General features: G+C 40.8%; 1 protein-coding gene across 3 annotated transcripts in view; it reads right to left on the reverse strand.

Moving 5' to 3' along the window:
* The window catches only part of Chd6 (chromodomain helicase DNA binding protein 6), a 118,166-nt gene that overhangs the window by 68,443 nt on the left and 34,434 nt on the right, over positions 1–15,289 (reverse strand). The window contains exons 5-13 of one of the 3 annotated variants that reach the window (XM_051143717.1): positions 14,741–14,803; positions 13,904–13,962; positions 13,207–13,324; positions 9,351–9,437; positions 9,036–9,170; positions 5,308–5,429; positions 3,653–3,896; positions 2,220–2,396; positions 1,617–1,760 (exon numbers count right to left, since the gene is read on the reverse strand). In XM_051143717.1, the coding sequence (XP_050999674.1) occupies positions 1,617–1,760; positions 2,220–2,396; positions 3,653–3,896; positions 5,308–5,429; positions 9,036–9,170; positions 9,351–9,437; positions 13,207–13,324; positions 13,904–13,962; positions 14,741–14,803 (1,149 nt within the window). Of the gene's footprint in view, positions 1–1,616; positions 1,761–2,219; positions 2,397–3,652; positions 3,897–5,307; positions 5,430–9,035; positions 9,171–9,350; positions 9,438–13,206; positions 13,325–13,903; positions 13,963–14,740; positions 14,829–15,289 lie in introns of those variants that run through there. The other 2 variants (XM_051143714.1, XM_051143716.1) reach the window with 2 other exon arrangements.

Consider the following 15,289-nt stretch of genomic DNA (forward strand, 5'->3'; position numbering starts at 1 on the left):
TTAAGTCTCCTGGTTCAGCTAATCTACTACAGCTACATATTTCAAAGCATATTGTACACAAAAACCATTATAGTTTTGTGTCAATTAAAAAGATGTAATTAAAAAATAAAATAGACAACTGATGTATCTTTTTTCCTTATAACTGACCACAATTTTAAACCTAACTTTTTAAAAAACCTTGATTTTATTATCCAAAGGCGTTTAGGAATGTAGTTCCCCAGTGGGTAAAGAATTACTATGTAAGAGCCTAAAGAGAAAAACAGAGCTAGCTAATTGTTAAAGGTAGGGACAAATGTCAATCTGCCACATGCTGGGCTCAGCTTTTGCCCTTCACTTGGTTCATACCTGAATCATTTAGAGTATACTATATGCCAGACACTTTGCTGGTCAATACAACAAACACAACTTTGGAGAAGATGTGGGCCTTGTCCTCAAGGAGATCATTGTCTAGGAAGAAGAAAAAATGCAGACCACAAAGTAAGTGCAATGGGAGAAGAGGATGCATTTCCAATGGTCCAAAAATGGAGAGTGGGTTGGAGCTGGCGTTTGAAGGATCAACAGATATTGAAATGCAGAGGAGAAGAGTTACATGTGATTTTAAACAACAGACAGGAGTGTACTCTTGACATCAGTTAGCAGTAGTCTCAAAAATTTTGGTCTCCAAATTTTCTACACCAGCACACTTTTACTCCGTTGCTAGATCAATTTAGCAGAACTGTCTTTCTTAAACTAAAAGCCTGTAAGACTTTTCTGTTACCTTCTTGCTTGCTCTTCAGCCCTATTTCAAGATCTCCCAACAACCTAACTGTAACTCTTCTGGCTTTCCTTTCTGCTGCAGTCACCCTGTTTCAGCCCCAGCAGATGATCTGTCACTCCTGAGTGGTTTTCATCATAGCTCTGGTTATTCTGAGCTCGCCCTCCCATGTAAGGCAGTCCTTCTTCTTTCCTCTTCGCTGGAAATTTACCTGTCTCCCAAAATATTCCTAAACTGTACCCTCTCCCTTGTTGATCCGGATTCTAAATCAGGTCTGATTTGTTCTTTTACATTTCCAGCTCTTCCTTGTTCCTTTATAGCAGCATTTTAACTCACCTATTTTTATAATTCCTAGTAGAGATTTCTGTCAACAAATGATGAATATTAATACTGTTTTAAGTTGGGCCTGATAAACTAGACTAATAGATCTTTAAAAGCTGTTACTCTAGGGAACTGGGACAGACTCTGACAGTTACTCCACATGCATGACTGCCTTCTTCCCCGCACACATGTGCAGTGAATAAGCAAGAAGAGGTGCCCTGGAGACACGCTGTGGATTATGGAGTAGGAAAGATGAAGGATCAAGGGAAGCAGAAGACAACACCTTGCTCCTGAGGCCAGAGCCACAAATACCATTGAGCATACAGGGCATCTGGTGAAGCACGAAGCCTAATAATTCTTATTAGCAACAAGAACTGCTAATTATTAGGTGCCTTCCTCAATATAAACAAGTATACAAAACAGAGAAGGCACTGCTCATCTTACAAAAGTAGAGACTTTAAAGAATTCCTGTCCCCATAATGACTTACACTTTCCTTACTGTGAAGGGAACCACCACAAAGTCCTTTAGGCCCCCAATTACCTGTTCTTCTGTTTTGAGATCACCAAACTCCTCTAAGAAGGCAGTCTCTGAAGGAAACTGTGAGGGCTCCAGAAAGTTAAGCAAACTGAAGAGCTCTTCCACAGAGTTCTGCAAGGGTGTCCCTGTGAGCAGCACTTTGTGTTCCTATAAAAATAAAAAACAGATTGTGAACCATGTTGGAGCTATAAAAATAGTGCATGTTCCTGGCAAAAACTAGCCAGGGCATTTTGTATTCAATGTGGGGCAAATCTTTAATGAAAAGATAGGGTGCCAATGCTGCACAGGTGTAGAGTCATTAACAGGTCCACTTCCCTTTCACATGAATGATTCTAGCAGCAAATGCATGATAACTAGAGTGACCATTTGTTCACTCAAAATCCTTACAGCTCTCCATTGCTTGATGGCAGTAGTGTTAAAGGCCCCCAAACAAACTGCAAACACCTCATAGTTCCAGGCTGCAAATTTCATGGTATTTTAGTGCCTTCTAGGTCCCTCTAGGAATCAATCTGGCAAAAAGGATGTGCAGAAGGCCATGGAATGTTTCTTCCACTTAGAGAAGAAGAAATTTGTGTTTATTTATGTAAAAAGCTGGCTAGCTCTCACCAGGGCCATGAGCTTTAGGCCCTCCAGAAGTTTGCAGTTCCTATTCTTCAATCTGTGGGCCTCATCGATTATCACACAGCTCCAGTGGATCTTCTTCAGCTCTGGGCAATCTGCCAGGATCATCTCAAATGTTGTGATGACGACATGGAACTTGAAGACTCCTGAAAGAGGGTTTCCCTGAGGATGACACAAGCCAAAAGCAGAGCTTTACACTATGGCCACTGAATTCTGCTATTAGACTTGAGAGAACAGCAAGTTCAGAGACAGAAGAAAATCTAACATGCCCCTCTGAGAAAGAAAAAACTTAAGAATGAACCAGCTGTTTAGATAAGAGAGACCTCTAAACATCAAGGAAACCGATCTGTGAGTCACTGGCCCCATGAAGTTAAGAAAGGTGAGGGCAACAAGGGAGCATTTTCATGTCTTAACTGTGATGCTAAAGAAAGCAGCCAGGCTGATTCCTGCATTACCTCCAGCCTGCAGTCTACCCAAGCCTCTCATTCTTTTAACACGCAAGGAGAGCCTCTGCTACTTTTCAGATTTACACAGTTTTACCCTGGGACTCAGGCTCTAGCAGACTCCAGAGGTGATGCATGCACCTGTGCAATGCTGCTAGAGGAGCAACAGCCCCATGTGTTGCCTGTCTGGATACTGCCACGTCTCAGAGGTGCCTATGGCTAAAGCAACCTAAAGTTTCTGCCAAACAATTTCTACGTTGTCTGAATCCCTGGCTTTCCTCTGATTGATCATTTAATTTTTACTTTAATTATGAAAACCAGTGCCCAGTGGCAGTACATACCCATGCTCAGTAAACTGGTTACATATAACAAGAATATAGAAAATAAAAGTTATTGTGTTTTCAACAACACGAAACCCATTTTTATCTTTCCCTATCCAATTTCTTCATCTCCTCTACAAATTCTCTGGGTTCAAATTCTAAATACCATGCACTTTTTTTTTTTTTTTTTTTTTTAAAGAGCTTTCTTTTTTGAGACAGGGTCTCACTATGTAGCCTTGGCTGGCCTGGAGCTTGCTACACAGACTAGGCTGGCTTCCCAACTCAAGAGATCTATTTCTTTCTGCCTCCCAAATGATGAGATTTAAAGGAGTGTACCATCACACCAGGCCCAAACACTTACTCTTATTTTCTTTATTGAGTCCATAAAGGTTCAGACAAAATCTTCTGCATTAAAAAGCAATTTCATAGTCTAGACAATAAGCCAAGATTTCAGTGTCGTAAAAAAAGGCCTCAAGTATATCCCACAAAGATAAGGAAACACCTCTTCAGTCTGTGTTATCACAATCTTACACAGACAATACAGGGTGAGTGAGAAGTCAGCCTCAGCAGTACAGCAAGCCCACAGCAGCTCGAGGTGCAGGGCTGGAGCTCCTGAGGGCAAGTGAGGCCAGTCTCTAGTTGAGGAGAGGCTCACCTGTGCATCTCTGTACACCATTTCATATTGCTGGATCATCTGCCTGCTGATCTGGCTGCCATGGTACACAATAGCATTCATCTCTGTCCACGTCCGGAACTCTCGCTCCCAGTTAGTGATGGTGGAAAGAGGGGCAATGATGAGAAATGGGCCATGGATTCCCCTGACAAATATTTCTGAAAGGAATGTGATGGACTGGATGGTTTTCCCTAGGCCCATTTCATCAGCCAAAATACAGTTTTTCCTGCAGAGAGTAAGAAGTACAGGCAAGTCATTACCAATAAGAAAACTGCAGATTTAAGTTATAGCTAAACTCTGACCTATGAGGTTAGTGAAGGCTTTATAATGGTGCAGTGATGAAACTAAAATAGTTTAAAAATTATCCAAACTCTCTTTATGCCAACTTATGAGAAAATTTATAGAGCAAAGATATTAGAAAAGACAGTAAAAGTACTATAAAACAGTATTGTAGGGAAAATAACTACAACCCAAGCTGTTTTTGTTTAAATTTCATTTTTAGTTAATTTTTAGGTTAGCATACACACCACTAATTTTCCTCATATATTATTATTACACTTCGTTCCTTCTTGGCCCAGCCTCTATGCTGTTCTTCATTCTCCCTACAGAGAGCCCCTCTTTTCTGCTTCCATGCCACACACATTCAATTATACTCTTATTCCCTTCTCTTTTCTCCCCTAGGACCTCTCCCCCCCCCCCACTTTCTTTTCAACATTCAGGTTACACATACACACACACACAATTTTGAGATACATAATAAATTGCTTCTCATGAAAGAGTAAAAACAATGCTATCTTCTAGTGATCAGAAGCAACAGTGGTGGTCCTGGAAGAGGTGTGACCATATCTGGTCTCACTCCCTCACTGTTCAGACCCAAGACCTGGTTCAGTTGGATAAGCTACATACACTCTGGGTCACAGTGTGAGTAGCGGAGGCTACCCTAGAACATGAGGCTGCCAGAATACCCCCTAAGTGTGTTTTACATTGCAATGTACTGATCTGAAAATAATGAATGGGGTACAATGTCCAGTCATTAGAAAATCTCAAGTTATGTTCCCCAAATTTCACCTGATTCCTCTAGGTTCTAATAAGAATCAGAATAGGAATAATTCACAGCTGAGTGTTACTACACAAACCCACTACATCTGTCACATCAGAATGAGTAATGGGATGAGATGAGAATCTAGATCCGTTCTCTTCGAAGGACTTTAAATTGTGGAGCGGCAGCTGTAAAGGCTGAAGAGGTGTGGTGGCAAAGAACAGTAATTCTAGCACGTAGGAGGAAGAAGCAGGGGTCAGGAGTTTTCTTAGTCTACATATTGAATTTGAGGCCACCTGGCCACATAAGACCCTATAGCAAAACACTAAAACCCAGACAGACAACGCCCACCCTCATAGGACCTTAGCTCTGTTCCCATCCTTTGAGCAGACTATGCCTCTCTACCAACACACAATCAATGCTATCTACTCATTTCTCCTTTTGTTGGGGAAACAACTGACATAATGACAAAGCTTTGGAATGATTCCAAATTGGAGCAGTGCTGCTCTTAGCATTCTTCTAAGTCTACTCAATGTATTTCAGGCCAAAGCAACAATACACCTGCAGGGTGTGAGCACTGCGGTTCAGGGTCCCTCACCTGTTGTACCAGTTGAAAAGAAGCCAGTTCATCCCTTCCAGCTGGTACTCCCGCAGCCGGTTACTGTTCTTATACTCTCGGGATGTCTCCAGTTTCTGCCATGCATCAGAGGCAGGTCGTTCCTAGGGAGGAAGCAGAGAGCACAGCGTACTTTAGAAAGGTGTTAGAACATAGCACAGAAAACCACAGGCAAGTTAGCAGACTCCAAATGCTGCTGTAAGGATGGATTCAAACTGCCCTTAGTTTTCTTAATGGTGCTATGTGTTCTAAATGTTACCAGATTATGAACACTTCTATCCGTTTACAGAGTAGCAGACCAACCAAGTATCTATTCTCATACAGCTTGGCTGGGCTCTTGAGTGCCCTTCTCACCTACATTTCAGCTTCCCAACAGGCTGATAGTCCCTGGGTTTCACTAACAGAATTTCCATGTAGCTTTTTGTTTGTCTCTACTTTATCAGCTCAGGAAAGGAAAGCAGGCAAAATATCCTTTCGATTAATCACTAAAGTTAACACATTAAGAAAAACCTTTATAACTGAATTACAAATTCTTTAATTCTCCTTAAACAAAGCACAGGCATTCTTAGTCTTTTATTTTGCCATATGAAATACCAGTTTCTAAAACGTAAGTCATCTTGTGAATACTAGTGAGGCTACATTACTATATATAAATTTTTTTTTAAAGATTTATTATTTTAAAGGGTGTACCTTTGTATGGGTATGTGCACATAGGGAAGAACAGTGTCATAGGTGTCCAGAAGAGGTTCCAGACAGACCTCCTGGAGCTGGAGTAATAGGCTGCTATGAGTTGCTGACCAATGAATCTAGGTTCTCCACAAGAGCAGCACAGTCTCGACCATCTCTCCAGCCCCTTATATATTAACTTTCAAGATAACCATGAAGCTATATCTAGACTGTTCATCATTGTCCCATAGCCTGTTTGTCCACTACTACAATAAAGCCATATTCTTTCATCATCACTGAACTATATTTCTTGACAGAGAATTATTTTTCAAAGTTGTCTTTGCTGAGGTAGTAGAGATGGCCTAATGGCTGAAGTGCCTGCCATATAAACATGAACCCCTGAATCTGGAGCTCTAGTACCCCACAAAAAGCCAGCCACGGCCATGTACATCTATAATATCAGTGCCTGGACAGAGATGGGTGGATCTCTGGAGGTTGGTCAGCTGGTTTAGCCAAGTGGTAAAGTCCTTGTCACAGCCTCTCTTCCCCCTCCACTAAATGCATAAGTAAACAAGTAAATATTGTGAAAAGCAATAGAGGAAGATACTATATGTGCATATACACATAAAATGGCTTTGTGATTGCATCTTACTGTTCTGCATAATTTTAGAATCAAGTTTTTAAAATTACTATTAGAATTTCAAGTAAAATGAAAGTGCTTACTTATTTGGGAGACTATCTGAATCTTTATGTATTGAGCTTTCCTATCCACAAATTTTATTTATTTAGGTTTCTTCCTGTCTTTCTTTGTCTTTCTTTGTTTTTCTTTCTTTTTACACATAGGCACAACTTTTTAGCTTATAGACAAATTGAGCCTCTAAAGTGACATGTTAAGATCTTTAAAAAAAAATTCTTAGCTATTAGTTAGAATTGAAGATACTAGATTTTCATTTTTCTATACAGCCATTTTAGTCTTTTGTAATTTTATTTTGAATTATTATAATGAAGTTTATACCTAAAATATGCTGTTAAGGTTGCATATGATATTTGAAAAATAACTTCCATTGCAGCACTTATACTTTCAGTTAAGTATAAGCTATCCATAACCTTCCAGAAAGACAGAGTGACAACTCACCTACAGATTACTTCAGCTGTGTAAACTAAGCACTTTAAAATGTGACTGGACATGTAATCAACAGCACACAGTTATAGGTGTTTTTAGAAGTAAAGGAGAAAACTTATTATGCCAATGTGTTTTCCTTTTTAGAAAAAAAGGCTGTGAACAAAGGCATCCCTATATTCACCAGCTACTCTGTTTCCTTTACAGAAAAGTCACTCAGCGCTTTCAGAACCACCTGGTCTAGATCCCTGATGCCCACACCAGCTAGCACACTGTGCGCCCAGTATAAGGAAAGGTGAAGAGGCTTTCTGAACACTTCCAAGAGTCCTCTAACAAAAAACACTGTTTTTCTTAAAGTAACTTACCACTTTATTTATGTATAAAAAGACAGACTTAATTATATTTTAGCTATCGTTTCCATTTAGATTTTTTTCTGGTTTTTCAAGACAGGGTTTCTCTGTGCAGCCGTGGCTGTCCTGGACTTGATTTGTAGACTGGTCTCAAACCAGAGAAATCTGCTTGCCTTTGCCTCTCTGAGGGCTGAGATTACAGGTGTGCACCACTGTACATGGCTCAGCTGAGAATTTTTGAGATAAAATTTCTACTTGGGTTTGAACCCCAGACCTCCAGACTTCTGATGCTTCATCAACTGAGCCACTGAGGCTTCTGAGATAAAATTTCAAAATGTGCATCTCAGTGAGAACAAATAAACTAGGGGAAAGGGCCAAGTGTAAAAGGACCCTGTAGCTCACTGAAAGAGCTATGACAGAGACTCACAACTGCAAAGTAGTGAAGGGGAGTGAAACCACCTGACAACGTCTGCCAAAGACACAGTCAGGCTGGAGAAGCCATGTGGGAGCTGTGCTGAGAGAAGGGGTTGGGATTCTGGTGACATGCAGATGGGAATGAACCTCTCTGCTCCCACAGTGGTTTGTTTTTGCACTCCTTCCATTAGACTGGGCTCCTGGGTAAGGGCCTGTACATTCTTTTTTTTTAATGGTACCACACACACACATCAACCTTTAACAGATGCTTAATAAATGACTGGCAAATTAAAAGCAGACAAGAGTATATACAGGAGAGGGCTGAAAGGGAGTTAATCAACCATATAGGAACACACTGTGAACTGTGTGAGTTTCTAATTGCAAGTCTGTATCTTCAGATCTTTCATACATTTTCATTTGCCATAACACCAAAAACAAACACTGCTGTTAAATGGACTCTGAGAGGGAGCTACGCTTAATCTAGTCTTCCAAATCCTGCCAGTGTTGCAAAATTAAATAACTGAATATTTTTATATAAGAATCGTGATTTAAAAAAAAAAAAAAAAAACAGAAACAGAAACAGATCACTAAAGCCTACAGACATCTTCTTTAACAACTGATCTTTTCATGTTAGTTCTGCCCTAGCAAGGCTCTGGCTCCAATTACGCCTCCTTTTAATTGTTGATATTCCATGTACGAACAACCCCGAATCAGAAGAGCCAACAATAAACCTATCTCAAGATTCTATGCTTTCTCTTTGAGGCTCCAGGGATCCATAAAGGACCACCATTAAGGAACACTCACCCTAAGAATGTTCCAGTTGAGCAGGGCAGGGGAGGTTTTTAAAAACAATGAAAAAAAGACTGCTGAAGGAGCAGGAAAGACACTGCAGAGATCCCACGCCCATCTGCTCTGCATTTCATGTTTCTGATGCCAAGGGACAGGGGCATACCAAGAAATCTAAGCCAAGAAACCCAAGCTTTTTATATGTTACACGTGTTACAATAGCTCAGAGCAAGCACTGGCCAGGATGCAGATGAAGTTTGTCAAGGTAGGAAGAAATTTCAGAAGCCGCTCAGGAACCCAGTTAATACACATCATAATTTCTAACTTCAAAAGTGTACATGCTATAAGAGGTGTCAGGCAGACACAGATATTACCACGTGCTTAACTTCAGGGAGGATTTGTAGAGATTCAAATTCTTTCACTTTTGCAGGATCCACGTCTTCTTCTAGCTCCCATGTGCTTTCTTCATATGGCAGGGAGCACCACTTCACCAGATAATGTGTTACTTCCTGGGGAAAAAAGCCAAAAACCTTGGTAAAGTAGTTGGTCATCTTTGTCAGGCCCTGAAAACCCACCCTGCATGAGCCACGTGAATGCCGTGAAAACAAAGACTGTTTATTTACAAGACAAGTGATATGTGTGAAGAGAAGGGATGATGTCCTATGAAAGGCAAACGGCAGCACACCTACCTCCCCTGTTTCTGCATCCTTGGTGTGGGCCACCTCTAAGATGCGATCAATTTCTATATAGTCCGGATTGAATAAGTCTTCGTCAGGCTGAGGGAAACAGAGTACAGTTAAGATGTGTAGCTTTCTTCCCTCACCTCTAATAACCAGGGCTTTAGTTTAATAACCAGAGTCCCTACTCTGGACTCTGATCAGGAAACACAGACTGAAGAGGTATGCTTGAGAATAAGTCCTTTCACAGACATGCCTCAAAGACTGTCCTTGAATCTTGCTTTTCATGACTAAATTTAAAGGATTCAACCACTGTGTTGGCTAGACCATGTCCAAGTAAGGCTTTCTATAGCAATATGCAAAGGCCAGCTGATAAGCTCCCTTTGTCTTACATAGCTCATTGTTCCCTTTGTGACTTGGAATGACAATTTCTTTTTTTTCATAACACCAATAGACAAAGTTCTATTTCCTGATTTAGGTGGTAGTTACACATGGTTTATTTTGTAAAAATCAACTGAGATGTATTATTTATATTAATGCGTATTATGTTTTCAATAAGGTTGGATTAGGGCACATTTAAGACTAGTTAATGTGTGTCGCAGGTTCCATAAAGTGCTTCGTTAATCCTTACTGAACAGGCGCTACAAGTACTTTATGCCATCATGAGGGGATATATGTTGGCAAAGACTACGTATATATGTGTGTGTACTTATCAGCTATTTATACTGAATCGTCTGGAGATCCAAAGTATGACAGAGCAGCAGCTAAAAACACTGTTTTGGACACCATGCTAACTAGCTATGTGTATGCCCATGATGTGAATGCTCATCACACACCAAGTTGGACACCTAAAATTTATGCAAATATTGTTAATTGTATCTTCATCAAGTTGAAAAACAACAACTGCTCTGTCAATTTTAAGTGTTTTTCATGGCAGGTATTATTAGGAGAACAGCTATATAAATATGAGCATACTGAGTCAGCAGTGCCTGTGCAGGTGGTCCACGGCTACCCTGCCCTGGCCCAGCACTGTGACTAGAATTCAAGCTCTGAGCACTGCACCCTGCACTTCCAACCACTGTACTGACTCAGCCATGCTCCCATCCCATCCCTGTCCTGCAACCTCCAGTCCTCCTGCAGCGAAGTCCCTCACTGCACACTCACATCCAGAAGAACATCACTCTGAAGAACGAAACACAAAACACAGGCACAAGAGCACTCCTCTCCTCTAACAATGCAGCCCAAGCAGAATGCAGCCATCATTTTCTCTACTTTAAAATTACAAAAATATTGCAACACTAACGTAAGCTATTAAGATTAATTTCTCTGTTTTACGTATACCAGACTGTCCAGAGAAGCCTAAACTTTGGCTTTGTCATGTGGTCATGTGATAAGGAAGTCTGGGTTTCCAGAGTGCAGATTTCAAGTGAAAAGGCACCTACTTTTATGGTGTGTGTGACCGACCTTGTAGCCTCTAGAGTAGGGTCTCTCAGCTATGCCTTAGATGTCCTGTAAGCCAGTTGTAAATAATGACGTGAGGATGATCAACTCAAAGTTTAATCACTACTCATATCACAAGACTGTCACTCATTATTTATCCAAGCTGCTAATGCGAAGGCCACACCGTTCAAGATCCTCTCCATTATCACTCATCTCTGCTTCTATGATGCACACAATCTTCTCAAAAGTCTATTCCCAGAACTAGAGATGGCTCCACAGCTAAGATGCTGGCTGATCTTCCCTCTGGAAGACTGACACGGGCTCAATTCCAAGCACCTACGACATAGTTAACAATTGTAACTCTAGTTCCAGAAGATCTGGTGCCCTCTCTTGGCCTCTAAGGAAACCAGGCAAACAAGCAGTGCAAACACACATGCAGGCCAAACATCAACCCACAAGACAACAACAATAATGATAGCAACAACAAAAACAACTACTACTAATCCTTTTCTTTCCTACCAGTACAAACTCCTGGGATACAGTGAACACATTTTTCTCAATTGCAACCAAGGGAAAGCCACTCCCATGGGACTGGATCAGAAAGACAGAGTTTAGATTTTTTTTTTTTTAAAGTAAGTGTTAAAGAGTCTGAAACAACCAGTGTAATGAGTGCTGACACCCACCCACCCACCGTCCACCCCCGTGCCTCGCTCCAAATAAGAGAAAGACACAGGCTCTGTCTGCCTCACAGGGCTTAAAGTGGAAGAGCCAGGTAGACAAAGTTACCACACTGCAAAAACTTACTAAAATAGAGGTGTGAAAGAAAAGGTGTGAAAGAAATGTCCCAAGAAATACAGAGAATATCAACAGGTTCAAAATGGTCCTTCTCATTTACAGTGAGTGAGAGAGGTGTGTGCGTGTGTGACTGGACCCAGGGCCTTGGACACCCTGGGCAAGCGCCATAGCACCAAGCTCCATCTCTAGCCTAACTGAGATTACATCAGATGGACTGAAAACTGAAGCAACTTATCACCAGCAGAAAAGGATTACACTATAAAGCACAGCTGGATAAACAAATGAGCAATTTACTGTGACTGATGGCAACCAATTGCACTTGGGATCTGGTAAGATTACAGTTTAAGAATAGTTTTTACTGTCTCTGACCTTCAGAAGTTATTTGTATAAAACTATACATTACACATAAAAAGAAAAGAGTGTTAGAATTCAACCAGAGAAAAATATGGTATTAATGTATTTATTCAAGGCATTTTCTAAACAGTATTATGTTTCTTTTTCTTACACTCCAGAGTGAACTGCTCCGTGTACTGCTGGAGCCTGGCATTTTTCTTTCACTAACACCAGTTCATAATACTAAGCATATTCCCAAATCACCAATAATTTCATTCAGTATGATTCTCACTAAATGTATAGTATCCCATTCTATAGACTAATAACTTAGCAAATGTCAATTATCCAACATTGTATATGCTTTAAATTTTTCAGCAGTATAACCAACCTTTAAAATAGCCATTCTTTGTACAAAGACTTGAACATTTCTTTAAAACACATGACAGAACTAGATTTTCTGGGGAAAAGGCCATGCAGATGTGGGGCACCTGATGGGTCAGACCTAGTCATGCCCATAGCAGGACAAGCCAGTGTCCCTTCCTCATGTTCTCACCAATACTGGCTAAGAACCTGTACCCTAAAAGCCTTTAAAATCTACAAGTACCTGATAAATATAACAGTAAGATTGAGTTTTATTTGCACCTCTTTTGGTTTCTAGTGAAGCTATACGTTTTAGCATGCACAACGACCAACACTTCTTTCTTTCTGAATTCCCTGCATATCTGTCTGCTTCTTTCATTTCAGGTACTTTTCCTATCAATGCTGTTTGGCATGTCTGTGTAGGCACTTAAGTTATGTATGTGTGAAAATGCAACGATTCCTCTGCTGAACAAGAATGTATGCCATGCAAGGATGCACGTGTATGTAATTAGGAAAAATGAACACACACACTACACCATATTGTCTATTTTCTTGAGATTTCTGTCATATCTACCGATCCAAAGCCACACAGATTTAACACTGGAACTCACTAGTCTTTTCTCTTGTTTTGAGATTCTCAAGCTTAATTATTTATTTTCTAACATTCTCAGCTTTCTGTTTTTGAAACGCCCATTGTTCGGAGAAGGGCCTACAAATAAATGTGTTTTATGTCTACCATTCTCAGTCTTGATCATCCCAGGCTGCGAGCTGTCAGCTTAGAAAGTAGAATGAGTGCGTGAATATGCTCTCTTCATCAGCACCCACATCAGACTTGACCAACAGTTACACAGCACTGCAGTATGGACTTAGAAACTTCAACCTAGACATTAAATGCAGAAAGAAAAGAAGCAGTGAAGTGAGTTAATATATGTTGTTTTACCTCAGTAAAAATGTGCTTCATCTGGGCCTGTTTGTTCCTAAATCGCTTGATCTTCTGTGCGATGCGGGGGTCCTTTTCCAGCTCTTCCATTGTGGCCCATTTACAATGTAAATAGGAACTAGGCAAAGACATCCAATTGTGAGACAAACATAGCAAAATACTATTAAGGCTTAAATAAAAAGGATGGCCATGATACACAGAAGTAGTAGGTGTCTGTTGTAGGTTTGGCACTGCTTAGAAAGGCCTTGTCCTTAAGGACAATCATAGAGAATTGATTTCAAACCAGTAATTTCTCTGCAGATTCCACTGAAACAGGTTCAGAGCAGACAAAGGGGTAGATTTATGGTGGCAAACTATTAAGCACACAATAGTGAAAGTAGGCAGACAGCAGAAAGGAAAGAAATACAAGAGGGGGAAACACTATAGGAAAGCTTTTACACCTTAGGTGCACATGAGAAAAGCCCACGGAGTTTTTAAAAACACATCAGTCCTCAGAGGGCTCTGGCAGTTTTAAAAAGCTTTCTAGGTGATTCTACGTAAAGCCCCAAATGAGTAACATTGCCTAAGGTGAAGCTGAATTAGTTAAGATCACGCCTTAGGGGCCAGTTTCTGAAAACATAGAAGATAATGAAGTGCCATGGGAAAGGAAGTTATTTATATAAAATTCAAATACATGTTGAATATCAAACAGACGTACAAATTTCTATACTTAACGTAGAACAGCTCTAGGTCGAATGGAGGTTCTCCTGGGTGAACCTGTAACCAACAGGAAGCAGTTATCAGCCCACACCACAGGAAGCTCATCTATATAGACCAAAACAAAACAGGAAAAGCATCCAACACCTGTGCCTCATTTTAGTAGGGATTTTTGGGAAGTATTTCTACTTTCCCAGGTCTTTTCTTATAAGCTAACAGCTAACCCTAATCTTAACTAAGTTTTCCAAAAACTAGACACATAGCAATTCAATAGAGTAGAGGGGCATGAAAAGAGACCTTTCCTGGCATCTTTCTAATGTCCACATGGTAAAAACTTTCAGTCTAGGCTGGCCCCGGACCTAGAAATGTGGAGACCACAGCCTGGTGCAGAAGTAACTTAAGTTCATCTCTAGCTGGCTTCCCTTTCCACACGGAAACAATAAGGAAGAGTACAGATGAACTACATCCACACTAGCACCGACACTGCCTCACGCGTGGACCTTTCTCTTGGGGATGCCTAAGACGGCGCAACATGTCTAAAGAAAAGCCCTGACTGTTTCCTGTTAGTAGTCCGCATCTGCCTCCTCTTGGACCAGTGACTTTTGTTGGGGACAACAAAAGGATAAAAATACTTTTGTTAGGATCTTAATGAAGAAAACTATCAACTGAGCCACTTAAGACATTTAAGAGCTTAGTGTACTAAAAACATCCACAGGGACAATGCTCTTGACAAGCTCTCACTGTAGCCAAGGATGGACAGTCGGTTCGCTAGGCAAATCCTTCTCCACAGAAGGAGGGTCCACTATTGACAGAAAAACATGAAGCAGAGATCACCAACCTCCTGGACAGTCTTAGATGCCAGGATCTTCTCGATGATGTTTGCATCATCTTCCGGAGGCTCCTGAAAACAGAGATTTTTTTTTTTTAAAGGTTATACTGTAAGTGATTCTGCTTTCAGGATTTTAGAATACCTGTATAGACTACAACCAGAGCAGCCACATTTCAAAACTCTGAAATCTACAAGTCATCCGGCTTCATGTAGTAATACCATAACTACTACTTTGTTCAAAACCACAGCACAGGGCTGGCAGAATGGCTCGGAAGGTAAAGCTTCTTGTGACACAGGCCTGACCACCTGACTTGGATCCTGGGTCCCTCAATGGAAGAAGACTGATGCTTGAACGTGTGCTCTGACACACACACACACACACACACACACACACACACACACACACACACACACACACACACTAAAAAATGTCAAACTCCACAGACTTTGAGTACAGAAGCCTCCCTAAGAGAGTTCACAAGTGCTTTGTGAAGCTGGAATTCAAACAGTAGGGTTCTAAGTTCTTGGCATAGCCCTTACCACACAAGCAGAAAAAGA

Source organism: Acomys russatus, chromosome 4 (assembly GCF_903995435.1).
Source record: "Acomys russatus chromosome 4, mAcoRus1.1, whole genome shotgun sequence".
In the NCBI taxonomy this organism is placed as follows: domain Eukaryota; kingdom Metazoa; phylum Chordata; class Mammalia; order Rodentia; family Muridae; genus Acomys; species Acomys russatus.